The sequence below is a fragment of the Chrysochloris asiatica genome, unplaced genomic scaffold (assembly GCF_000296735.1).
Source record: "Chrysochloris asiatica unplaced genomic scaffold, ChrAsi1.0 scaffold00008, whole genome shotgun sequence".
In the NCBI taxonomy this organism is placed as follows: Eukaryota; Metazoa; Chordata; class Mammalia; order Afrosoricida; family Chrysochloridae; genus Chrysochloris; species Chrysochloris asiatica.
The window spans coordinates 26308741-26336658 of NW_006408526.1; the positions used below are offsets into that span (position 1 = coordinate 26308741).

At 44.6% G+C, this 27918-nt stretch overlaps 1 protein-coding gene across 7 annotated transcripts in view; it reads right to left on the reverse strand.

Moving 5' to 3' along the window:
* Positions 1 to 15050: 15050 nt before the first annotated feature.
* Positions 15051 to 27918, reverse strand: part of CADM1 (cell adhesion molecule 1) — a 470209-nt gene continuing 457341 nt past the window's right edge. For 2 of the 7 annotated variants that reach the window (XM_006833841.1, XM_006833840.1), the window contains 2 exons: positions 24493 to 24624; positions 22385 to 22510 (listed from right to left, as the gene is read on the reverse strand). In XM_006833841.1, coding sequence (XP_006833904.1) covers positions 22392 to 22510; positions 24493 to 24624 — 251 coding nt within the window. In that variant the 3' untranslated portion in view covers positions 22385 to 22391. Of the gene's footprint in view, positions 15432 to 22187; positions 22511 to 24492; positions 24625 to 27918 lie in introns of those variants that run through there. The other 5 variants (XM_006833845.1, XM_006833844.1, XM_006833846.1 and 2 more) reach the window with 4 other exon arrangements.

Here is a 27918-nt window from a genome sequence, read left to right on the forward strand (position 1 = left end):
AACCAGAGGGAGGACCAGAACACCTGAGGCCTGGGGCTTTGGTCACAACCCTTCCTTGCCTTTTTATGGTGGGGTCCGGGATTGGGCAGTAGGTGTCTCCATCCTGAGCAAAGGAAATCATCACAAAATCAGAATGATTAACTGATGGTAGATCATTTCCTGGTTGCAGGCAGGATTATAGAAGGGGGGTTGGTGGGAAGGGGTTGTTGGGTTTCCTCCTTCCTGGTCCACTCTGACTCACAGTGGCAGCATAGGGTATTTCCGGCTGTAAACTTTATGGAGGCAGGTGACCAGTTAGCACTTGGTTGTTGTGCCCCCAGGATGCCTTGCTAAGTACATATAGCAGGTCTCCCTGAAAACTGTTGAATGAAGGAAACCATGAATAGGGTTTACACATGGTGCAGCTGAGACAGAGGTGGTGTTAATAGATCTAATTGTGTCTCCAAAGATGCATTGAATCTTAACATGCCCTTGTTTGGAAATAGGGCTTTGGAAGATGTTTTCAGTTAAATTATCATACTGAAAGTCATATTGCAGTATGACAAGTCCTAATCCAATTTGAAGACGCCCTGGTGGCATAGTGGGTTACGCATTGGGCTACTACCTCAAGGTCAGCAGTTCGAATCTACCAGTGGCTACATGGGAGAAACATGAGGCTTTCTGTCCTTGTAAAGATTCACAGCCTTGGGAACCGTACACAAGGTCACTATGTATCAGAACCGACTCCACTGTATACAAGCACTACCACCACCAATCCAATATGAGTGATGCCCTTATTTACAAAGATGTAGGAAGACACAGAAGGAGCTCTGGTAGTGCAGTGGTTATGAGTCAGGTTGCCAACCTCAAGGTCAGCAGTTCGAAACTACCAGTGGTTCTGCAGGAAAAAGATGAGGCGTTCTGCTCCCGTAAAGATTTACAGCCTCAGAAACCCTGTAAAGGGTCACTATGAGTCAGAACTGACTCTATGGTACTTAACAACAACAACAAAAAGACGCAGATCAAGAAAGGAAGGATGCCCACTAGAAGATATGTCTGTAATCCAAGTTTGCCAGTATGTTGTTAACTGTCCTTGTTGTGACTTATAGTGACTCTGTATGAGTGGGTTTGAACTACCAACCTTGTGGTTTGTAGTCCAGTGCTGTTCCTACAGTGACACACCTGCCAAAAAGCTAGAGGAGAAGAAAAGAGCTAACCCCTAGAGACTTTGGGACTTGCAGTCCCGGAACTGTGAGACTGTACATCTCTGTCCTTACAAACCACCCAGAGTGTTGGTGTGATGCTGTAGGATAAGCACTAGACTGCTAACTGCAAGGTTGGGGTCTCAAACCCAGCAGTTGCTCTTCAGAAACCCCATACAGTTCTCTGAGTTGGAACTGACCCACTAGGACTCTACAACAATAAGCCACCCATTTTGTGGTATTTGGTTACTTACCTTTAAGAATCTCTCCTAACTTTAGGATTTCAGGCTACAAACAGCCATTATTCATTGGAAGTTTTTCAAATCGTCTGATTTGCTTTGCTTCCTAACACAAGAACAGCCCATTCCTCCAATGAGGATAACTGCATTCCTCCAGGGTCCCTCTCTTTGGGTGCAGTGAATGAATCTGGGTGAGGATAAAGGAACATTTCTCACCCGCCCACCTCCAAGTCGGTGGTTGTAACAGAAACAACCTCTACTGTACATCTGTCTTTTTGTGGAAGGGGAGGGAGCCTGTAAATTACTGTAGCTAGAGATCTCACAATTACTCTCTCTCTCTAATTTGGGTGTTAATATATTAGCTACAGCTTTGCTTTCAAGGCTAGAAATTGCCCCTCCCAACACAACCTCCACCCCTGAAATTGTACATCCAGATAGAGTAGTGTTCATTAAAGTAAGATTAGGAGAGGATAATATGAGAGAGGTATGTAATCTTTTGCAAATGGTTAGTAAATTGGAACTACCCCAATTACAATCTTGTTCATCACACAGGGCTGAATTACTCTGCCAGGGACTGGAGTCTCAGCCACAGCTCTGCTCCGCTCACATTTCATAAATATTGTATACACATGATATTCTCAGCCATCTGCTTTGCTGGTCGCTGAGCACATTTTCTGACTTTCTGGTTGACTGCAGAGAGGCAAACCAGGATGGCCATCCTGCCTGCCCTGGAGCAGAGCGGGAGCTGAGCTAGGCCAGTCCTCCGAAAAGGCTCTGCTGACAACACATGCCTCCAGCTGGTTCCTACGGAAAGCATCAAGAGGCATGGTACCCTCATCTCCAGCAGACATCCCCTTCATGCCTCCAAGGGTCCCCCAAAGTCTTGCCAAGCAACCACCTGGGCAGTCTGCACTGGGAGGGAGCAATCATCTCTGGAATGGGAGATGGCCAGGAAGGGATCTGAGTGATGCTCTGGGTCAGCATGTGAGGCTCTGTATCTACCTTCCACACAGGGGATGGCATTCTGAGAGCTTGGAGTGACACACCTGGGTTCTCAAGAGGCTTTGGGATCTGGCCAGAACTAAACTTTGTTGCCCCAAAATCCCATTTCTTTCAAAGAACATTGAAGTATAGTGATTAAAAGGAAGGACCCTAGGGTCAGATTTGTTGTTGTTAAGTGCCATTGAGTATGTTCTGACTCAGAGTAACCCTATATAGGGTTTCAGAGGAGTGGCTAGTAGATTTGAACCGCTGCCCTTGTGCCTCAATCTGACCTAGTGATCAAGAGCATTATCCTACAGGGCCACACCAGGACTCCTGTGTTTAAGCCCTGCATTACTATTTACCAACTGTGTGATCCTGAGCAAATAGTTTGGTCATGGTATGTCCCGGATTTCCTCTCTGTAAATTGGATACGCTAGTAATAATACCTAAGCCGTAAGGTGGTGAGGGGATATTTAGGCTATTGTTGAACATATAGTAAGTGATCAATAAGTGTTAGCTATTATTTTATTGCATGTGTTTTGCGGGCCTCATCCTGTAGCACGAAATTTGTGCTAGATGTCGTGTAAGCAGGAAGGAACCAAACAAAGTGAAAGGGTGATGATTTTTGAGTCTTTGACAACGTACGCAGAATTAGGTTTTGCAGAGGGTATTAAATTCCCTTCTCACATTCTTAGAAGCATGTATATTAGCATGCCCATTGTACAGATGAGGAAAGTGAGACTCAAAACGCTTAAAAAACCAGATTTCATATTGCTGCCTTATTTAAAATGTTCAGTTTACCTTTGTTGTTGTTGTTGTTTTTAAGGCAAAAATCCAAAATGTTGTGTTTTTGTGTTGTTCTTAGCTGTTGTGTTGTTGATTTTAACTCATAATGACCCCCTTATGATAGCATAGAGCTTCCCTGTAGGGTCTTTGGGTCTGTGATAGTCACAGGGGCATATTATCAGATCTTCCCCACAGAGCCACTGGGTAGATTTAACCACTGACCTTTTGGTTAGTCACTGAGTGCTTAGCTGTTGCACCACCATGACTCCTCAATATGGCCCATAAATCCATTGTAATCTGGTTGTAGTCCACCATTTTGTTAAACCCTGGCCACTCTTGGCCCTCCTACCATGTTGACCTGTTCTTTATCATCTAATACTTCCCACATGCTGTTCCCTCCTTCTGGGTTTGACCTGCCCTCCCTTTTATAACTAATTAACTCCTCCTCATCCTTCCAGTCTCAATTTATACTTCACCAGGGAAGTCTTCCACCTCCCCACTCAGATTAGGTCAGGCCTCAACCATCTCTGCTTTCCTAGCAACTTACATGAGTCCTTAGTAGCACATCTTACTTACAGCGGTAGCTGAATTCCTAAGTTCATGTTTGCTGCTTGCTTTACTAGAGTGCAGGCTCCATGGGGGTAAGAGCTGTTTTGTCTGGAGCAGCTGGACTAGTCCAGATTTTATGTTTCTCTCCTGCCACTTGTCCCTTGTGGCTCAGCAAAGGGCTCTGCTCCACCTTGTCACTCGGGGATCTAGAGCAGGGGAAGTTTCACCATCTGGAATACAGAGCCTTCTTGGTGGGTGGCTGCAGCAGGGAACTGGAGGACTGGTAAAACCCAGCCTCAGCCTCAAAGTGATATACATCCCTTCTGCTCGATGTCACTGGTCACAACTAATCACATACTTTGCCCAGCTACAAGGGGGCTGGGAAAAAACGGAATAGTCTGTCACAGGGACTTGATCCAATTCGTTCTCTTATGAGTGTTCTATACCCAGCACATTGCTTGCCACATAGTACAAACCAGTTGTCACTAAGGCTGTTCTAACTCATGGCAACTCCATGTGTTTCAGAGTAGAACTGGGTCCATAGAGTTAGTTATCTGTGGCTGATGTTTTTCATCTGTAGACCTTTCTTCTGAATCACCTAGGGGTGAACTTAACCCCTAACCTTTTCTTAGTTAGCAACCAAATACTTTAAGGTCTGCAGCCCCCAGGAGCCCCACAACACTTAGTAGGAGCAACAAAAACTTGTCCTTTGATTGCATGAGCATGCCAATGTAAATGAGTCAAGATTATACAGTGGTGAAGCTGGCCTTTGCACAGTAACCTTCTTGTCACTCTGGTTTGAGAAAGACTTTTTTCTCTCAGTATGTAGAGACAGAGTATAATGCATTTAGGCACTTAATAGGTTTGTGTTTCCTGATAGAAGGTAATGACAGTTGCACGTCCCCCAATCAGCCTTGCAATCAGTCATTCAGCCACTCACAGGAGGCTAGTGGCAATTCAATGTTAGCTCATATTTCCAAAGCCTACGGTGTGCTGTGTGTTACCCCCATGAGTGTGCACACAAGCCTGGTGAGGCGAGCGCTCTTCTTCCTGAAGCTCAGTGGGAAAGCCTAGATTCAGACACAGGTTTGCTCTCGGTATGTCTAGTGCCGTCCCCCTAGGGCAGAGTGCATCCAGAGCAATTAGTTGTTGCGGTTGAGTTAACCCCTGACTCATGTACAGTGGAACAAAGTGCTGACCAGTCTCGCTCCGTCCCCGTGATCACTGCACGTCGGATCCTTTTGATCCACAGGGTTTTCACTGCCTGGTTATGGGGAGTACATCTTCCTCATTTGTTTTAGTCTGGAAGTTTCACTGAAACCTGTTCAACATCATAGTTACACAAGCCGTCACGGATGGCTGCATGCAAAGGACATCAGCCAAGAAATGAACCCAAGTCTCCCATCTGGAAGGAGAAGATTCTACCCTTGGACCACAACTGCCTCAAATCACCAAGAAAACCTACTGCCACAGAGTCAGTTCCCACCGTAGTGACCCTTAGGGCAGAGTAGAATTGCTTTATAGGGTTTCTAAGAATGTACATCTTTATAAGGGCAGACAGCCTCATCTTTCTCCAAAGGAGTGACTGGTGGGTGTGAACCACCGACCTTGCTTTAGCAGCACAGTGCTTAACCCTCTGTATCATCAATCTGCATTTAAGAGGATGTCTTAAAATACAAGATGGCTGGGCTTCACTCCCAGAGTTTTCTATTCGATGAATGTGGGAGGGGCCTGGGAATCTGTACTTCTAAAGGGCATTCGACTGCAATGTCAGTTTGGACTGCAAGGTTGACAAGTCAAACCCACCAGCCACTCCTCAGAAGCCCCTATACAGGGTTGCTATGAGTCGGAACCAACTCTCCAGTACTTAACAACAACAGTTGTTGCTTTACTGGTGGTTCAGTGACTGTAGTCTGAGCACTACTGCCCTACAGCCTGCAGGTCTAGTTTACCTGGCTCCAACATCTCAGCCAGGGGAGAGTGGGGATCAGTAACATCTACGGTAGCTGATATTTGGTGCTTGTCTATGAGGCTGCCTGCAATCGAAGTCTGTAAAATGAGGGGGTTGGACCAGATGAGCCCTAAGGTCTTCTGCAGATCTGACATTCTATAGTCTATGATTGGATGAATGAAACCAAAGCTACAGATTTCATTTAAGTCTCTTCCTGGGTGGGAAGTGCTACTGACTAAAAATTGTATAATGATAAATACCCAGGAAGTCAAGAAGTTATTGAGTGGCCACAGGATGTTCTGGATATTGTAGGACTGTGGGGAATCCGAGATGAGTGCAAGTTTTGACCCTGCTTTATGTACAAACAACCTGGTTATGGAGACAAAGTACACACTGGAAATGAGAAAAAAATGTGGCAGGATATAACCAAGTGTTAATTGTCTTAAGTCTGTTTGTTGTTGTTGTCAGGTGCCATAGAGTCGGAACCTACTCATAGCAACCCCATGCACAGCAGAACGAAACAATATCTGATCCTGGGCCAACCTCACTACCGCCGCCACACTTGACGCCATCAATGATGTCACCTGGCTGATCCATTTCGTTGGGGGTCTCCCTCTTTTTCTCTGACCCTCCACCTTACCCAGCATGACATCCTTCTCCAGTGACTGTTCTCTCGGGACAATGTGTCCAAAGTATGAGAGACGAAGCCAAGCCATCTTGGCCTCCAAGGAGCACTCTGGTTGCACTTCTTCCAAAACAGATCTATTGGTTCTTTTGGCAGTCCATGGCACTTTCAGTATTCTCCTCCAACACCACAACTCAAAGGCATCAATTCTTCTCGGTTCTTCCTTATTCACTGTCCAGCTTTCGCATCCATATGAGGTTATTGAAAATACCATGGCTTGGGTCAGGCGCACCTTAGTCCTCAAGCTGACGTCTCTGTCTGCTCTTCAATACTTATAAAAAGTTCCTGTGCAGCTTTCAATTGGGTCACAAAGTCCCAGGTGGCACAGACAAAAAAAAAAAAAAAAAAGGTTGTCAGTTTGAATCCACCCAGAAGCATGTTGGAAGAAAGGTGTGGAGATCTACTTTCAAAAGATCATCATAGCCATTGTTCTAAACGGACACACATATTACCGAGAGTTGGAATCAACTTGACAGCAACTGATGTGTTACTTTGTTTTGTCTTTTTTTGGTTAACATTTATGTAGTCCTTTATCATTCACACAATACTTTTTTAACTATAACTTTTTATTGTGAGTGGAGTGAAGGTTTACAGACAAAATCATCAGCTTTATATTCAACAAATCATACACTTTGTTTCATCTCAATGATTGCAATCCCCTCCATGGAACATCAGTTATCCCACTTACTCCCTGTGATTTCCATTTCCACTCCACCCATCTTCCCATCCCTTCTCAACTCTGTCCTTAGGCAAAGGTTGCCCTTTTGATTTTGAATGATTGACCCTTCCATCATTCATAGTGAGCATACCTTACTAGTCCTTTACTCGTGTTGTTGTCCCCACTATATGCCTATCTACAACTTGGCTGAATGTTGGGCCACGAAGGTTGAAGACCATAGTCTCAGATTCCTTAGGTCTCTTTCTGACCAGTAATCCCACCCTTTTTTAAAAATAATTTTGAGTTTTGTTCCACATATTCCACCTCTCTCTCTGGAACTTTCTAGTGGGATCCCTTTCAGAGCAGTGTAGTAGTAGCCAGGCACCATCTAGTTCTTCGGGTCTTAGAGTCATGGAGACAGATGTTCACATGGTGCATTAGTCTGTTGGACTCATTGATTCCGAGTCTCTTCAATTCTCATCACTCTTCTTTCTTCTACACAGGAAGAGACCAATAGCTGCACCCTACACGGCTGCTCATCAGCTTTCAAGATCCCAGATGCTACTCACCCAAGTAGGATATAGAACACTGTCCATGTGGACTATGTTACACCAATTGACCATGGTGTCCACTGAGATAGTGGTCCTGAGTCCTCAGGCCCAGCTACTCATTGCCTTAAGATTTTTTAGTAATATCTAGGAAGTTTCCATCATTTTGCCAACTGTATGCTCCACCATATTTATAGTTGTGTTTGCAGGAAAAATGAATACCCATGTACCAATACCCTCTTTCAAACTCTTATATTATAAATTTGTGGGCTGGATACATATACACATGCACATACATATACATCCCACTCTTCCTCCCATACCCAATCAGCCTGTGTCTCTGTCCATGTGTCTACCCACAGAATACTTTTGTTCTACAGTTGTTCCACTTTCATCTGCATGACAACCACAACTTGTTTTGAGGTGAATATTTTAAGGATAAACAGACTCAGAGATTTTTATCAAGTAGTGAAATTGGGATTTGAACTTAGGTCTACTGATACCAAAGTCTGTGTTCTTCAAATAGCTGGACAGGAGGAGAAAGGGAGATGTGCAAGTCATGAGCCATCTAGACCAGCGAAGGGTCTTTAGTGAGGTGACTTGGCAGAAGACGTTAGGTGAAAGAGGTGCCAGAGAGCTTACTAGGATGTTTTCTTGAGACCCCTGAGTAGGATGGACATGCTAGTGGTCACGGAATGGCTACAACCAGGGCTGTTCATGGAGAGTGGCCAGGACCCATTCCCTGTGTACAGTGTAGCAGAGTTATTCAGGATCCTGGAAACTCTGGGCTTCTGTTGTCTTCAGGCCACTGACTAGTCCATCCAATACCTTTGTGTGAATAAGAAAAAAGACATCTTTTCCTCCAAGAGGCTGTAAGTCAGTGTCAGAATATAAAGCCTGCTAAATGAAGGCAGTATCTCTGGGCTCCAGCATGGCAACAATTGTGAGGTTGGCCCAGGACCGGGCAGTGTTTCATTCTGTTATGCATATGGTCGCTATGAGTCAGTACGACTCCATACACCTAACAACAACAAGGGGAGGGTGGGCTGGATTTCTGTCTCCAGTCACTCCTTGATTTGACACCCTTGTCAAGTGAATTACCTGGGCCACTGTCTCTGGTAGCCTTTCCTCATGCTCAACACACACATGTGTGCATGCACCTTTATACACACACACACACACACACACACACAAGTTCACCTCCTCCTTGCCCCAGGGCACTCACTTCTGTGGGAGCCATTGGAAACATGTCATATTTTAAGCTGCTTTACTCCTTTCCCAGAAGGCTTTCTTTCTGAATCTCATCCTTGAGGGGCAACTGGCTGACATGGAGCAACTATGCCTTCCGTGTTGTTGGTTACCGCCCAACAGTGACCCCATGTGACAGAGTAGAACTGACTCATAGACTTTTCTTAGCTGCAGAAGCAGAAAGCCTGGGTTTTCCCCCACTGAGTTGCTAGGTGGGACCACACAGCCAATCTTTCTATCAGCAGCCTAGTGTGTACCCGTTGTGCCACCAGGGCTCCTTAGGGGATAGCAAACCCCACAAGATCAGGGATAAGTGATGCCCTGACTGTAAGGGCTGAATAATGAGCCAGATAGCTCAGAGAGGCCCCAAGTCAAGGGCAGGCAAGAATTTAGAGACTGGCCACTCTCCTCCTCCCCACCCCACATGGAACTGTTAACAGGGAATACAAAGCTCAAGTCTTTATTACAAAACAAAAAAAAGCAGTGGCAGAAGGGAGTGGGAGCTGGTATGAGGAAAGCAAGAAGAGCACCACACAGAAATCAATACGGCCCAGGACAAGCATCATCCCATGTGGAACACCTCAAGCCTCTGCCTAGAAAATTTGATTGGATCTTCAGAAAAACCTATTAGTGTGTTGTCAGGACCTTCTGGTGATAACTGACCAGCTCTTTCCAATCGATGCTCTTCACACAAGGAGCTCCTGATTTTTTAACAGCATAATTGTTTTTTTAATAACGGGCTGGCTCACCCACTCCAGCGAGCGGGGAGTCAAAGTCAGACTCCCAACTTAAAATATAGAGAAACACGGGGCTCCAACCACTTCTTCCTAATTGCACAATTACTTTACAGAGCACCAGGCACGGCAGACGGTGGCGGGGTGGCCGTGGGGTGCGGATGGCGGTGGGGGAGAGCTTTCTTTTCAGCCAAGCGAAGTTGTTGCGAAGAGTCACAGAAGTAATTACACAAGTCAAAATTATTTACTAGATTAAAGCCATTCTTCACACAAAAGAACCTTTATTTTGCAAGAAAAAGGACAAAAAAGAAAAAAAAAAATTGGACAATCCCAGAATGGATAGCAAGGACACCATAAAGCAACAGTGGAATTAGTCATCAATTGTTACAGCTTTTTAATTTCGACTCCATAAGTAGCAAACACATTCGTACAATAGCTGCAAGTCTGCTTTGCACCATGCCTTGGATCTGAGATGTCAGAGTACGTTACAAACAAATAACTGGAACCAATCTGGGGACAGGAGACTCTTTATAGCTAGAGTGCAGGGCCAGGGAGAAAGTGGTTTGTCTAAGGTCACAGCTGAATCAAAGGCACTATTCATGAATACTGGCTCCTGCAGTCTGAGTTCATGACCACTGGCCTACCCCACTCCCCCCCAACACCAAAACAAAAACCCAAAGCTGGAAAACAGCAGCAGGGCTGAGAAGTCATCTGCCTTCCAAAGCCCAGGATGTCCACCCTGACAACTTGATGTGCCGGGGAGATGCTAGGTGTGCAGACCAGATGTCTCAACAGATTTCTGTTGCTGAAATCAAGAAAGTCAACTGCTAATGGCAGTATGAAGTGCTTTGTGTATATCGGGGGCCCTCTCAGCTGCCTAGCCTGAGATTTTGGGTTGAGTCCTCAAATCTATGAGAAGTACCAGTCTTTCAGAAGGGACTTGACGGCTCATACTGCCCTCTACTTTGCCCACCTGAGAGGCCTGCTCTTTTCTGGAACTGGCTCCTTCCAGAACCTGTTCTAGGTACTGAGGGTTGGAGTGCAAGATTCAAAGAAGGAGAGAAAACAGGAAAAGAAAAGAGAAGAGGCAGGACTGTCTAAGACCTCCATAGGTGAAAAGACCTCTTTTTATGGAGACTCTACCCTCCCCTGGAGGAGTCGTGGTGTGGCGTTGTGGGCTAATGCATCAGACCGCCAAGTTGTTTGAACTGCAAAGTCAGTGGTTCAAGCTCACCAGCTGCTCCTCGGAAACCCTATACAAGGTTGCTCTGGGTCAGAATCGACTCTACAGCACTTCACAACAACAACAAACCCTCCACTGGAAGGAGCCCTGGTAGTGCCCTGGGGTGCTTCACTGAAAGATCAGCAGTTCAAACCCACAGTCACTTTGAGGGAGAAAACATGAGGCAGCCTACTTCTGTATAGACTTATAGCCTCGAAAACCTTATGGGAGCATTCTACTCTGTCCAAACGGCTCACTGTGAGTTAGAATCAACTCAATGGCAGAGGGTTTGGTTTTGGGAGCTGCGAATAGTTAATGCACTTGGCTCCTAACTGAAAGGGTGGAGGTTGAAGTTCACCCACTGATGCCTTAAAGAAAGGTCATCTACTTTCTCAAAATCCCTCGTTGAAAAACCCTGTGGAGCACTGTTCTATTCTGACAACCATTTGATACCATGTGTCAGAGCTGCCCCAACAGTGACTGTATTGGTATTCCATACTACATCCAAAATATTACACGCTTACATGAAACACACTTTATACATGATCAGTTACCAGTTAAGGTGCAGTTTACAGGTTGTTATGGCTTTGTCAATATTTAATGAAACATTTAAAAATTCGGATTTTAAGTTTTCTTTTCTTCTCCACATATTGGAGCTCATATTTTTCTTTCTAGATTTCAAATATGGGCACAGGTATAAAATGTTGATAGGATATAGGCACTGTACTTACTGACCTCAATGGGCAAAACAGCCCAGAGAGATAGAAGAAGGGAGAGATGGGAGGAAATAGTGCCAATGAGATGACAGCAACAGATAAAAAAATAAACATGAACTCAACAAAGCAGACAGAGGGAGTTCTAGAAACTTAAAAACTGTGGATTAGAAGAAAGAAAGGAAGCAGATCTTACCATGATTTTTCCAGGAATGAAAAGGGCAGATGTAAAACCAGTCCAATAATAGATGGAAACAACAATCATCATTATTATTATTCAATAATTTATTGAGCACAGGGACAGATATTCTACTGTTAGGCTTCCGAAATACAGAGATACGGAGCTGGATCAGACACCATCTCTACTCTCAAGGAATTTACTGTTTCATTGCGGGAGATAGAAAGGTAAATGAGCAGTTCAGATCTGTGGTAAGAACCCATGTTGAGGTAAAGCTCTACGGGTGGCGAAAATACAGAGAAATGGCCCAGAAGTATGGAGATATTCTCTAGAAGTCTAGCAAGGACACCCCCTGAACGTTCAAAAGCACAGAGGCATGGAAAGTTGTGAGACATTCCTTAAGGAATGGAGGGGGTGGTGCAGGGGTGGGTGATGAGGGTTACTAGTGGTGGAGGATGACCAAGTGAGATTGAAAGGTCAAAGTAAATTGAAGGCAGAGTGTGAGGACTTGGATTTTATTTTGCAGGCAAAGGTCAACCCAGACTAGTTTCAGAAGAAGGAAAGGAGCAATCATATTTCAGTTTAGGACAAATAATGGGGACGGGGAGTGGAGAGGAAATGGGAAAATAGTGAAGAGGCAGTGACAATCGCCTGACTGACGATAAAAGGCCTGGAGTAGGCATGAAAATGATGAGGTTGGATGTGGTTTGAAGAGCAGGTACAGGACGGGAATTGGTAACCAACTGGAAGTGGGAGAGGGAGGAATCAAGAAGGACCCCCAGGTTTCTAATTGGGAGGACTGTTTGGTGACGTTAACTCAGAAAGGGAATATAGGGAGGTTTGAGGGAAATGTTGCATTTCCCCGAATCTCATGATCCTAAGGCAGGTGCCATGTAGGGGTTTGAAGGTAAGGTCGCTGTAAGGCCCCTGAAAAGTTGCCATGAAAACCCAGCAGAACTCTGTAAGAGTTGGGTCTAGTAGGGAATGGAGAGTCATGGGTAGATCATCATTTTCTAGTGGGAATCTTTTCATTGTACCTCACAGGAAAGGGCTTGAAGTTAATGGGGATGGAGAGAGGACATGGCAGACACCTCTAAGGCCGTACTGAATGCTGGACTGGGCTCTTTGTGGTTTATGGTTAAAGGGAGGTTAGTGGAAGTTAGCTAATGAAAGCTCCAAACCATGCCCAGGAATCTGCTTCTCCCTAACTAGCAACATCACCACACAGTAGCTGGTGGGGTGGCAGGGCAGGGGTTGGGTTGGGACACAAATATCTATCAATCCCAACAAACACATTGCCTCAGCTCCTATCTCCAGAGCTGACTTCCTCCTACCGGAAGAAGTAATAAGTTAGAAGTAAGTGCCACATGAAGCTGAGTCTAAGTAAATCTGTGATCATGGACATTTCAAGTCATAGCTTCAGTTTGGGCTTTTCAAACAGATGGATACTCTAGCATGAAATTGCCAAGATGAAAAAGGAACGCTAGCTTAATACACATGACTGGGGAAACGGCCGGGGCCATCCATGGAGCTAGATTCCCCAATCCTGAGGTGGGACTTGCTCAGTATTCATGGGAAGTAAACAGGCCCAAAGCTAAGCAAATGCATTTCTTTCTCAATCTTCCATGTTGGCAAAGGGAAGACAAACGAGGGCATTGTGGTTTGGGGACAGCATGAATGAACCACACATGTCCATAAATAAACCAGGAGCCCTCCAAACACGCCGCTCATTTGTTCACACAAAAGCCAGCCCTGGCAGTCCTCTTGCTGAGCCATGTTCACAGTTGGATCCTTAATGCATTGTGAGTGCTCAATCAAACTTTTAGTGGTGAAACTCTGGAAGCAGAAAACCAGCTCAGCCCAAATGGTCCCTTTGCTTTTCCATCTTTTGTGGCTGCCTGGCTGTGCTCTTATGGGTTTTGTTGTCAACAAACTCCTGGCTTGCCTTTGAGAATTCCAGATTATTGAAAATGACTACAGCTTAAGACTGGCAGGATGATTGTTAAAAACAGCCCCGGCATTAATCATAGCTTAAGAGCTTTTGGAAAATGATTCTAATTCAGAAGGGGTGGCTTACAAAGAGGCTTGTCGAAAGCGAAGCAGACATCAAATTCTGAAAGGCACAAAGCCATCGTGGTACCCACACCTGGCTTCTTTGGAAATCCAGCTGGCAAAGGTGTGTGTCTGTGGGGGTACAGCTTACTTTGCCTGCTCCCTCAGGCTGAGACCACCTTAGGGTTTCCACAGGAGACCACTTACTACCCCTGGGCTTGATCAGGGGGACTGGAAGATGGGAAAGCCTCAGGGAATGACATGCCTTCCAGGTAGTCCTTGGAATCAGGATAAGGTGGCTGGACGCCTTGTTTTCTGTCAACAGTTGGACCGCCTTAGACCAGTGCTAAAATAAACTGTGTGCATAGAGGCAGCTGCGTGGGCAAACACATGGTCAGCATTTGCAAGGAGCCAGGCAGGGCAACGAGCTAATACTTCTGCCTTTTGCCTGCCTGGCACAACAAAGGAGAATGATTTTTGCCATCAGCATTCTCCCTATCACAGAATCATTGCACAATTTAGTATGATTAATGGTTTCCATTTAGGAGAAGCTGAGAATGAAAACAGTGGGGGAGTGGCGGCAACTCAGTTGGGGGTGTGTTTGTGGCTTGCAACTAGAGTGGAAGGGAGAGAGCAATCTGGCCAGGGCCTGCTGGCCCGTGCCCTCTACCCTGGTTTCCCAGCACAACTCCAGAGACACAGTGGGGTGGGAAAAAACAAAACAAAACAAAACAAAATCATGGCTTTTGACATGCATTTGCAGAAACAGTCTGGGAGTTGCAACCTTGTGATGCCTGATTTGCTGTTTCATTCTTGCAGCCTTCCACATGCACTTGTGGCTGAGAAGCCACTCCCCCCTTGACCTGGCAAAAGGAGTTTCATTCTAGCTAAGGGCTGGGTCTGAGAGTCTGGGCACAGTGATGGGGCCGTACAGCTGAAGGTAGCGGAAAGAACTATACCACCACGTCTTGGCATTCCTGATGGCCACACGGGGATGTCACACAGGGAAGGGCACCCTATCTTTCTGCTAGGATGACCAGTGGTGGCCTCCCTCAGTCTCTGGAGCACCCAGGCTGATGGACCTAGTTTCAGCTCTCATCCACTGGCTTTCCTGGGAGCTCTTCTCCGCTCTGTAACGTCCTTTCCTTTCCGCTCCAGTAGACACGGCTTCTTTTCCGATCCCACGGCTGCTGGAGACCAATGGCGAGACAAGGGTGGCCATAGCCAGAGATTTGTGGGTGCTGACAGAAACCAATGGGAAAACAGACAATTCAAGAGGGCCTGCTTTTTTTAAAAAAAAAAAACAAAAAACAAAAAACAACAGCCGTTGTAATTTAAGCCAGAAAAGGAGATTGGCGATCTTGGCTGAATTTAATGTGTCTCAGGGCCCTTCTCGATGCCTTGGTGTCTCTGCAAAGAAATCTATTATTTTCCATAAACTGTCTTAAGCATCTCCCGGGCTACATTTCTGGCTGAGTTAAGAATGAAGCCATCAAGAACAGCTGTGAATACTATACACTTTCAGCAGCAGCAATGGGCTTTGGCAGGGAAGTAGGAGCAAAAAACCCAAGTAGGACATTTCGGTTGACAGTAATGGCATTTCCCCTTCCTTGTCCAAACGATAAAAGATTCATGCTCCTAATTGCAACACTATAGCTGCCCCCATCACTTTATTCTGCGAGAGGAGGTTAGAGAAAACAAGCCTAGAGAGAGGGAAAGAGAGAGAGAGGGGGAGAAGGGTAGTAATTTCGTCACTAGCTAACAGAGACTGATCAGTGCAGAAGACCCCCTTCCATAGGAATACTTTTCAATCAGGTCTGCTGTGTCTAGGCAAACAGCTTTTGTGGATTAGCTAGACTTGAGCCTGCCCAGAATCTGTTGTAAGTTTAAACAATCACATATACAACTACCGAGAAAACCAAAAAAAAAAAAAGGAGTAATAAAGGCACACATTCACACATTTCAATATTCAGCAACCATTAAGGGATTTAAATATTTGCTTGCTATTAAAGGCTTGCATTAGGCTCTTCCAACATCAGCTCTGGAAGACTGAAATATCAATTACAGATCAATTTTCCCCCTAAGTAAACACTAATGCAGGATAAACAGTATTAGAAGATGCAATCGTAACATTGCTGGCTTCAGGATGGACTTCCTGCTGGTAACAGCAAGTTTAAGCCTGGTGATTAATTAACCTGAGAAGATAGCACTTAAGAAAGATTTAAGATGATCACTTCTGAGATATGCAGGTTTGGAGGGCAGCTGGAGAAGTTGAGGGGCTCAGGATGCATTGACTTGCCCCGAATTGTTCACACCTTCCCTGGCATCTCTGGCCCAACAGCTTACACTTCTAAGGATTAGGAGGGAGTAAAATAGGAGGAGGTGAGCATATGTTTGCACGTGAGAAAAAACAGTAGACTTGAAGTCAGGTTCCTTGTTGGAATAAATTCCACATGTAAATATGCAAGGTCTGAATTGCAGTTCCTGAAATGGAACACGTGGGGCAGTAGATTGTGATGTTCTCTTTGTAATGAAAAATAGTAACAACAACAACAAAAATAAAATAAATGTAATTCTGTGTGTGGAAAAGCCCAGCTTGTAAAATGGAGGACTAGAAAGCTTGCTAATAGAAAAATTCTTCTTGCTTTCACATTCAGTTTTAGGGTGCTAACATGACTTTGTGCCAAATACCCTCCTCCTGCAATGAGTAATGAGGGGGGCGGGGGAGGGGAAGGTGGCTCTGAATGCTGTGGTTCCCATATGAGCCACCTTTGCAACATCCTGAGGTGAACTCAAGTGAGGCCAACGTCCACTTTGAAATTTTCATTCTGACGGTCCTACGTTCTATGATAACAATGACCAGACTTTGCTTAGCCATTACCAAAACTGTCATTCCCCAGAGGGCAGAACAGATATTCCATCCCAGCAGGTCCTTGAGAATAATGGGACCAATAGCAGTAAACTCAAGGCTGGCTGGATCATTTCTTCAAGGCCAACCTGAAAGTTACTGATAGTGAGGACAGACTTTTAAATGTCAAGGTTTGAAATACAGAATTGACATCCTGTTCAGACTAAGAATAAAGAAAAGATTCCAGCAACCACCTGCTGAACTCTTCTCCCTTTAATCAGCTACGTCTTGTGTAGTGCCTACACTGACTTGAACACAATATTGGCCCACAGGTCATTTACACAATCACCAAGAGTCCTCTTTCCCTGCCCCTGCAGCATGGGTCAGTATAGCCACTTTTTTGGAAACATTTCCAAATGATCCCTGTGTACCTGTGAATATGAATTGCACTCAAGGACCCATGCCAGTTCTTCGTGGCATCCTGGTAAAAAGGTGTGGATGTTGGTCTGAGGTATAATTTGCAAATGAGACAAAATGCCTTCACTTAAACAAGTCTTTATGCCTGTAGAATGGCAACAGCATGGCAGCTTTAAGGTTCTGGATGACAGAATCAGACAGACATTTCTCTATGGAGTAAGTCCACAGCAGTGCAAGAATTACATTTCAAGCAGACAGAGGACATTGAAAGATTGCACCAATTAACACCCGCATACCACCTCAGGGTTCCTGTTGATGTATTTGGAAACTGCAACCAAGCCAAAACATTTGTGAAAACTCTCCTGAGGAAACAAGGGCCATTTTCACTCTAGTACCAGATGAAAAACCAGGCAACTTATCACACTCCAATGAGGGCTGCTTCTGGTGCCTTATTTGCATATCATGTGACACTCCAAATGGCATGTATGCAGCAAGTTGCCACCTCACTTCTACCCCAGTTCAGTGAGCTCCTTGGGTCGCCTTTGGTAGGTTAAAGCTGAATCTGGAATCCCATGTACAGGCGAGGACAGGGGTTGGGGATGATGTACATGCTGTGTAGCATGTGATCTGGGAGAACTATACTCATGAATGATGCACAGAAAGGGGTCATGACACATTCTAAGGCAAGGACCACAAGGGCATGATGTATATAAGTGCACAGAAGCCCAAACCATTTCTTGGTAGACAAGCCTTTTCATCGCTATTTACTTCGATCCTGAATTATAGCTAACATATAATGACCACTTGCTTTGTGCCTGGTACTTGACTTTGCTAGGCACTGAGAGCTTTATCTCATTCCAAGTGTGGCGCTGTGGGTTAATGAACTAGACTGCAAAGCCGGTTTGAACTGCAAGGTCGACGGTTCAAGCTCACCAGCTGCTCCTTGGAAATGCTACACAGGGTCGCTATGGATCAGAACCAACTTGATGGCAAAACAACAATACATTGAGGTTGTGGTGATCACACTTTACAGAGCATAAGACCAAGTTCAGGTGGATTGGGTCAGCTGCCCAAGGTTTCATAATAACTAAGTGGTGACGAGTCTGTCTCCTCTATCTAGCCTGTGCTGTATGTCAGTCCCCACCTCCTGCGGTGCTGGTCCCTCACAGTCTGATGAAGCAGCCTCCCTTTGTCTGGATTCTGTGTATGGACACAAGAGTGATTCTGCCTTACATGTCTATGCATCTTCATTTGGCTAGCCAGGCTTATTGTTCTCTGCACTGTTGACTCACCTTCTCTCTAAACTACCTGTTAAGCTGCAGCTGGTGCCCCATGAAGCTGACCACCCAACCTTCACTTAGCTCCTTTCTCCAAGAAATGTATATATTTGCTAGGGCATCTCTCACTTAGGATGACAGGAGGGGTATAACTGATGTCCCCAGTTAGCCTTCGGAGTCCATCTTATATCCTCACTGTATCCCTCATGGTGCTGGGCATACGGCAGGTAGTCAAGGACTGCACATCTGGCGAGCTGAGCTTTACAGAGGCCAGGCTAAGAAACCAGGTCAGGGTGGGCGTGACTGAGGTAGCATTCCCAGCAGGTAGCTTTTCTGGTGCTTACCTTTTCTTTCACTGCCCAGCTTTCCCCATTACCTGACCCAGAGAGGACAGGGGCACTCAACCACAGATGGGTGAGTAGGGGCGAAAGGGCACTATGAGACTGGTCAAATATTATCTGAGCTTTTATGAGATCAGTCACCATGAAGTGTAAACATTGCTCACTTCAGCCTGCAAGGCAAGAGGGACAACAACAGACGGAATCCCGCTGTACACATGGCTCTGAAAGTCTCGGCAACCTAAACAGTAAGTGAGAACAATCTCCTGTCATCTGCTGAGCTGGTCCTCCTCCTCAGATTACGTCTTCTTTGTGTTAAAGGAGAGAGAACTTTAAAGGAAGCAGGCAGAATGAATTAAGACACGAAATCCCAAAGTAAGAGACAGGTGGAGTAGCCAACACAGGGAAGTTGGTGGGGGTGGTGGGTGAAAGAGGGAAAACTGGAAGGTGGGAGATAGAGAGGGGCCTGTCCCAGCTGGAGCACTGCTGCGTCCCGCACACCTGCACAGATTGCTGAGTCGACGGTGAGGAGCCTGGACTCAGCCAGAGCACCTGGCTGACCTGTCTGCTGCGAGGGTAGGAGAGAACAAGGGCAGGAAGGATGAGCATAAGAGGAGAGAAAGCAGTTCAAAGAGCTCCGGCCGGCAACGTTTGCTACCATCTACTGCCTGTGTTCCTGCATGTGAACAAGGTCCTAAGGAGGAAGTTGGGCCCCGTGGCCCCACCTTTCTCAGGCGCTGATATGTCCACAAGAAGTCCAGAATGAGATTGAGGGATCACTTTGTAACATTAATTTTTTTTTATTAAGAAGACAGATATTTTATAGTACTTCTTTTTTTTTTCTTTTTTTTGTAAAAATGGTATACATGAACCAATACAAAATGCGAATGGGAACATGTGGATATGGAGTTTCTTACACCGTAACATTGTCTGTGTACACCTTAAAAACAGAACTGGCCTAAAGGGAAAAATAAGACCTCGGTGTGACTAAAGAACAAGCTTATTTGGCATCAATTATACATCCTTCATTATTTTATATTCCTTTTAAAAAACACAAAAAAAAACCAAGTTTGTTCTTTCTTCACTCTAAAAGAAGTCACCAACCTGTACAAAATAATACTCAACAATACATTTCAAACAGTGCACTGTATACTTAAGAAAAAATACATAAACCAATATACAACTAAAATCCATAATTTCCTGTTTTTGCTTTGCTTTATCATTATTATTAGTTTGTCTTCCAATGCGTGGGGGCCTACACTTTGTAATCTACCTGAGACAGAAAAACACCAATCAAAACACATGAACCTGAGACATGTCAACATTGTAAGCCATAAAGTTACATCAGGAACACTGCACTACTGTACACGTTTCAAAACAGAAAAGATGCGAAGCTACAAAAATGAGATGCCAATTTCATGAGCAATGGTAACCTTTTTTTGTTTTGTTTTTTTGTGTGTTTTTTTTTTCTCCTAAAAATAACTGAAAAAACAAACAAACAAACAAAAGAACCCCAAAACAACAAAACCTTCAACAACATGCTAAATGGTTATCACCCTTGGATATGGTTCTATTATGGTCAGAAGAGTGCTACAGGCTTGAAATAGAGCTGCACGTTATAAAAGTCATTCAAAAAGGGATGTTAGTTGTGGCTTTTTGTCTTGGGTAAGTGCCTAGGGATAGGAGAGGGGTAAACAAAATGCTGCTCAACAATGGATTTTCTTTTACATACCAGTCCGTTCCCAAAAGGCCCCAATTTGATATTGCCATGGTTCTACCAAAGGTTAAAAATAAAAACAAGAAAAGTAAACACACTTTCAAATAACAAAGAGTTGACACTTTTTTTTCCCCCTTAAATAAATCAGCATAAATTTTCCACAGAATGTAACAATAGTAAAAATGCACCTTGCAAAATCCAAAATTACTCACTGAAAATGTTATATAATATATATTTATATATCTATATATAGAGAGATCTATCTTTTTTGATGCCATCTTTCCATAGGGGACTGTTATCTGGAGTCTGGAGCCTGACCACAACATATGGTAAGAGTTTAGGTTTTGTCCTTCAGGACTACTTCTCGATTTCCTGGACAGTCCAATGAAAATCCCCACATTTCGGTAAAAACAAAAATGAAAATGATCACTTGACTCCTCTACCTTTCCCCAAGGCTCCCCATCTAAGATATGTTTCAAGGTAACTTATATTTTGAGTAGCTATGCACTATGGCTGCCATCTTGAGAGGAACAGTACTTTTTTGGCAGATGGTTCTTAAGGCTGAGGAAAGAGGCCAAGGCTAGTGTATGAAAGATAAAAAGATAAAAACACTCACATTTGAGTTTTGATTAAGTAACTGAAAATCCCTACATGCTGTTTTCCCACCTCTGCTCTGACCTTTTGAGAACTGAGATGGGCCAGTGTGACCAGTCTGAGAACGTTACTGGTCCTTCTCTTGGACCTCTTGCCTTTCTTTGTCAAACCAAATCTGAGGGAATGAAAGTTTCACACAGATTCGAGTTGGAAATCCCAACATGACAAATATCTGTAATATACAGTACATGCAGGCCACATCCTACTGCCTTCTTAACTAAGCACAAAGGAAAACAAACAAACAAAATCCCCCAAATCAAAAACAGAAACAAACCCAAAACCTGTCCCATTTCGGTCATTCGCACACCACAAGGACTTGCTCTTTCCTCTAAATTAGTGAGAAGTAAGGCCAATTGGGAAAGGTGGATGGAATCATTTGGAACAGAAATAACCGGAGCAGAACCATCTCCTCCCCCACTACTTCCCCTCCAGTGGCAACTCAAATTTGTCCACTTGTATGAAAGGACTAGACCGTACCTGTCAGGTCTGTTCAGGGCACAGAACAGGAAGAGCCCTTTATGCCCCAAACCTTTCTGAATAGTGTGAGGGATCTCTACTGAGCCGTCTACAGATACGGAATTAAAGACAGATTCAATCTCATTTTGACACACCTTACTTGCAGATAACCCTGTACAGTAATGTAGTTCCACAGCAAACAGAACATTTTCTGAATCACAGTCTAATTTTCTAGGTCTTCACTGCTCTAAGTATTTGAAACATGGGCAGCAGCAAAGAGTTCTCATTGTTTGTTCACCCAAATCGTTACGACAACAGAGAAGAATGCATCATGGGTACACTAAATTCTGAACTATGAAATCTAAACTGTGCTGGTTCTCCTTGGATGAAACTGAATTTTGAACAGAAAGCAGTTATTTTAAAAGCAAACAAAAGTAAAAACAATCACAAAAAACAAAAAGCAGTGGGGAGAAAGTTTTAAGGAATCCCAGCAGGCAAATTCCAATATGGGAGATTTTGGAAAAAAAATTCCAAAATTTGTTTTTTTTTTTTTTTGGAAAAATAAATGTGTACAAAGGAAGAAAAAAAAGAAAGAAAAAGGGAATGCAACAAATTAAAAAAAAACAAAACAAAAAAACAAGGCACAGAATTTTCTGCAGTCTACATAAACTAAACCCAAGTATCCAAGTTTCACTTGGTAGGAAAAAAATAATAACTGAAAAACAAAACGAACCAAACAACAACAAAAAAAGAGGTGTCAAACAGCAGAGTGTACTTTTTCAAATAACAGGTTTTTTTTTTTTTTTTAAACACAGCAAATCCCAAGCCTTCCCAGTCTCACACCTTTCCACCCATTCATAAAAAAACACACGATTTTCTCGCAAATTCCAATATCACTGTCTCTTTATCATCTAAATAGGACCAGTTGGACACCTCATGGAAACAAAAGGGCTGATCTAGATGAAGTACTCTTTCTTTTCTTCGGAGTTGTTCTGTCCTCCTTCTGCATTGATTATAGCTGTGTCTGCGTCTGCTGCGTCGTCGGCTCCTTTGGCTTCATGAGTGAAGTATGTACCTGAAAGATGAAGGGGTAGAGCACCATGACTGTCTGCTGGCCTCTGTGTAAAGCGGTACAGAGATGGCAACTTGCTTTATGGCCATCATCAGCCCAAGTGGTGTGCAGGCAGCGGAGGGGAAAAAACAATTGGAAGAAGAGAGGGAGGTGGGTGAGACAAATGGGGATCCAGGGGTTCCAAAGGCACCACTCCAACTGAACCGCTGCGATATAATTCAGCAAATGAGACATTAGAGCAGTGATTATGACCAGAGGATGTCAGCAAAAGAAGACGTGGGTGTGTGCTAAAAATGCAGGAAGCTGGAGAGCTGCTGACTAACGTGTGAACAGTAAACACCCAGGACCAATGACCAGCTATGAGCACGTACATGGTTAAAGACCAAAGCAAGGAAGAGCAATTAGCCAATATATGAATTAGGGCCCTCATGATCCTTCTACCATCCTCTCAAAATTGCTTCTCAGTCTCCTGTGCTTGTGAATCATTCGTGTTTAGTCGTAACTGAGAACGTGCTTGAACTTGCACAAACATGTTTGATATGTTGTGCCTTCCATTTCCAAGTGGAGTCCCAGATCGAGGCTGGAGCGTCCAGATTGATAGCAAGGCTTAGGATCTGTCTTAATGAACAAGTGATTCTCTCTCACAATGGAGTTCTAAGTTGGACCCAGATTCATGGATTTGCTAATTGGCACAGCCACTTGTCAGGACAAGAAACGGAGCATTACAAAGTCGGCAACACTCTCATCACCAAGTCTTTAAATGAAGAAAGACAAGGAGCGCACCTGGATGTGGTAAACAGGTGGAGCTGAGACTGCCCCCCATAAAGGAACGGCCCTCTCCCCAGTATATAGCAGTATTTGTAAAAGATACAGTTGCTATTGCTTCAGGTTTCCAAGGTGACAAAGCTGAGAAGGCTGGTAGTCAAATGCTTTCCTCCTGGACCCCACTTTCCCCTGGAGTAATGCACGTGTTCCCTTCCCCTGGTCCTCCACCGCTGCCCTGGCTGCTGGCCTTTGCGTTCTGTCTCCATCAAACGGGACACAGAAACCCTGTACGTCTCAGCCCAAACAGATTGCCTCCTGAGTGCGGGCAGAGGACAGCTCCCAGAGGCTCAAACCGTTTTACGTGTCTCTTGATGTCCTAGAGGGAGTAGTTGAGTGCCCCAAGTCTCCTTTGCTACTCTCAAGAAACCCTCTAACCCAGGTTCTAAAATCAAGCAGTCTGCAAGCGCCTAAGATGGACACTATGTGAAGATCCCCCAAGCTCAATGCACAGTGCTTAAGAAAAACAACTGAGAAAGACAAGGGCGGACAAAGGAAAAGAAGAATAAATTACCAAAAGGGGAGAAGAGGATCCGAGCAGCATGGGGCAGAGAGGAGGAGTATTGGGAGAGATGATTGCCCATCTAGACCGCACAGCTGAGAAGTGTGATGATTAATGGCAATTTAAATCAATTGCACTGATAATTTTAAAAATACATATTTATGTGGCTTTTAAGCCAAAAGATTTTCTTTAACCTGGGCACATCAAACTAAGGAAGTATTCTTGATGTACATAGAGTTTGTGGGCAGGGCTGGCTCACCTGACTTTACAGCCACAGGAGGCTCTGGGGATCCTTTTCCACAGTGATCTTTTGGGGGGTCTCACAGCACACCTCACACATAAACCCCTACTTTATCATTTTTACCCTGTCCCCAGCTACAGATTATAGAATAACAAATCTACAAAGCTTGATATTTAGAGAAAATCCAAATCAAGGAGCGCTATTCATCAACTCTCAGAGTGCTAATCAGCAGCTGCTAAGATTTCTGTTTTTTTTGTTTTTTTTTTTTAAAACCCCTTCTTCTTCTCTCCCAGCCACAGGAATCAAACAGGCTGGGTGGTCACACAGACCAATCTACCTATCAAGGACAACCTTGGGAAGTCCCCAGTGCACGGGCTGTGGTGACACGGAGTCTCCTGCCTCCCAGAGCACCTCGCTTACCTTTATGTCTGGCAAAATAACGCCCCAGGATGATGAGCAAGCACAGCATGGCAAAAACCACGACAGCCACAACGCCGCCGATCACAGCGTGGTCCACTGCCCGTATGGCGCCTTCTTCGCCTGCCCGAGAATCTGTTGGAATCAGAAGAGGATTCGGGATGTAGAGCTCATCACAAGACACCAGAAGCCCTGGGGACAGTGCCTTTGGGACCAGAAGGTCACCTACTTTGTTCACGAAGGAGTCTGAGAGAACAATCGAGATGGATCAAGTTACACAGAGGGGACAGACCGACCTGTCCAGTGTTGAACTGATTTGTTCTCCCCACAAGGCCACTTCATTAGACACAGCATAGGAGCAGGGATGCATGTGGAACAAGCTTAGGGAGGTAGGGAGGGGAGAAATCGACTACCTGGTGCTCACCTACTCTTGGTGTTCACTCCATCTATATACCCAGCTGCAGACCCAACTGAAGGATGCTGGTCTTAGTATTAGTATTAAGGGCATTCTGATTAGCACCTTCAGACAATCACAAGAGTTATGGTGGGACCACAGACTAGCTTTCTACAGATGCCCAGCGACTGACTGACTCCCTTCTCGGCACAGGAAAAGTAAGGAGCTCGAAAGCCACAGCTGATGAGAGTTAAAACAAGGATTAGAAGACTAAAGGCATGTGCCAAGCTTGCTACATTTAGGATGTATGAGGGAGTGAGCCTCAATCTAAAACCTAAAAACCTATTTCCAAAGGGACAGCAAGGAATAATGGGACGTTGCCACAGACAGTGTTTATTTTATTTATCTAACACCTCCTGATGCAATTAATTTTCTTTTATAAGCATCACTCCCTTCGGATGTCTTCTTCCGACTGAGGAATGACATGCTTGGCTGGGGAACAACTCCAAAATGAACCCAGAATGAGCTATGGCAATGTAGAATGGATGGATGGCAGTGTAAACAATTTTAATTTAGGAATGTGGCTACATCACCCCTTGCTGAAATCCTAATGGCACCCGAGATTTATAATGTAGTAAAAAACAATTATTCTCCCGTTGATTAATACATTAACATTTTGGAATGGAAGCTAAACCATTGTCTTTTATTTATTTATTTTTTTTATTGAGTCGAGTACGACACCGCCATTAAAATGATTTACTGGCTGTACCTTACAATTTAAGCGCAGCAGCAACAGAAATGGCAAAAATCTTTTAACTTTACATGATTTGTGAAGTCATATGTGAAGGATTTACCATTTAAATCTTTCAGTACAAGAAGCACATGGCCTATAAATCTGTCCCCCTTGCAGTTGCTGGACGCCTAAGAGAAATGCATTTCACCAGGAAGACTGAGAGTGCAAATTCAAGTCAATTTTTAAGAAAGATTTATCTCTGTCTCTCTCCAAAGAACAGAGCAAATCTCTGAAGCCTCCACCTCTAATAATATTTGAAGTTTATCGATCAAGTGTACAGATCCGTGACAGCTAAAGGTAATGGTGCTCTTTTGAGCCGAAACCTGATACACCGCTTTCAGCAGGAGGGCATGATTTACACTTTCTATCGATATTTCCAATTCGGCTCTAAGATTAAGCACTGAAGGATGTGGGGAAATAACTTGTGACTTCGGGTTCCATGAACAGTGCTTTAATTAAAACAGTTTAAATTTTTAAAAAATGAAATATTTAAAATGTGTCAGCAAGGTACCTTTAAAAGGCTACCAAAAAACAAAACAAAAACAACCCCAAAACAAACAAACCGAACAAACCCCCCAAACCAAATCCAAACAGAAATGCCAAATCCGCAGCAGCAGCAAGCTGGTCGCCCAGGACAACTGGATGATGGGAGTTTAATTGGAGAATGGAGATGGGTTGGAGGCAGAGTGCACCGCAGCCAATTAGCCCGCTGCGTGATGTGCAAGCCCCTCCAGCAACATGTCTAAATAAGCTCAACTTGAAACATGGTGGAGAGGGTCTCCCTCCTCAGCCAACAGTGTTGCCGACTGCAGATGCTACAGTCTCTACTGTCTTGTAGTCAACAAGGTGCAACTCAGCCATGGTTAAAGACAACAGAGCTTGTTGAAGGGGACACTCCCTGGGGGGTGCTGCTGGAGGCCCTCACCCCAATGGCACAAATCCAGAACTGTTCACTAAGGAACATGACTGACAGAAACCAGCAAGTTGTGTTTTCCCCAGGTCGTTTGTCAAAATAAGGGATCTTGTGGGAAGGCAAATGAGCTAGTCTCCAATTGCCATGAGCTTCAGATTGGTCGAAGATTTAGTGTCTTGCAGCAAACTCCATAAATCTCAGAACTGGGTGAAGAAAACAAAGTGGAAGAAAGAGGAGAGTCTGGGACAAGTGGCCATGGGGGAAGAGAGGGCCTGGCCCATCCTGGGAAGTCTGAGAGCAGAGGGAAGCTTGGAGACGTCCCAGACAGTGACCCACTGAGGGAAGGATGAGTGTTCCTCTCATTCCAGAAACACTCTAGACAACAAAAAACCAGCATGAGAGAAGTTATGAGACAGAAAAAGGCAAATAAGCAACAATGACCCCAAATCCCCACAGGGCATGTATCTGTGGGATTCATTTCTTGTGTCAGAATTGTTCATTTGACCTTCGCTCTCTGAGAACTTACAACTAAATATGCTCACTGTTTTTTTGCCTTTTCTGCACTTAGCCCAAATTAAAATACCTAGGTTCTAGTTACCGTCCCCACTCTCAAGGACACACATACTTTACAGATACTTATTTATAAGGGTTATCTCTCCAGCTATCTTCTCATACCCACTTTGATCAGAAAGTTTACTACCACCAGTTAATCACCTAGACATTTTTCCTGCCTTCAATTACTGCCGATGGACACAGAAGGTAACTGATGTTGAATTTGCAGGGAACATTGCCAGTTATGAGCTCCTTGCCGCCTCTGCCCACCCCACTCCCACCTCCTGGGTTGATTGACTGGGAGACGTATTAATAGAGCTGTGCCCATTCACCGGTGCCTGCGTCATGGCTTGGCCTCCCCCTTGAAAAGCAGAGCTGTTCCCAGACTCATCTCACTTTTTACCTTCTGTTTCCACATGTAGGTTAGGAGGGAGCTTTTATGGTGCTCTGGGCTGGACCAAGGATAGAGGGCATGCGGTAAAAGCTGGGAACGATACAGGGTCAGAACAGCTACAGACACAGTAGGAAGCAAGAGCATATGGAATTGCGCAGAAGCACTGGGATAATGGAGTAGGATGGAAACTGGGAAACAAAGATAGTGTAGACGATCAAGCCCATCAGCCACTTGCCCGATCCCATTCACAAGGCAAGAGCTCTGACTAGTGTCTTGAGAAATTGCTTCTAAGTGAAAAGCTTGGGAAAGTCTGTCAACCAACGCTCTTGCTCTTCTTAGGGCCAGACCCTTTCTTTCATCCTTCCTTGCCACATTTCTGGCTC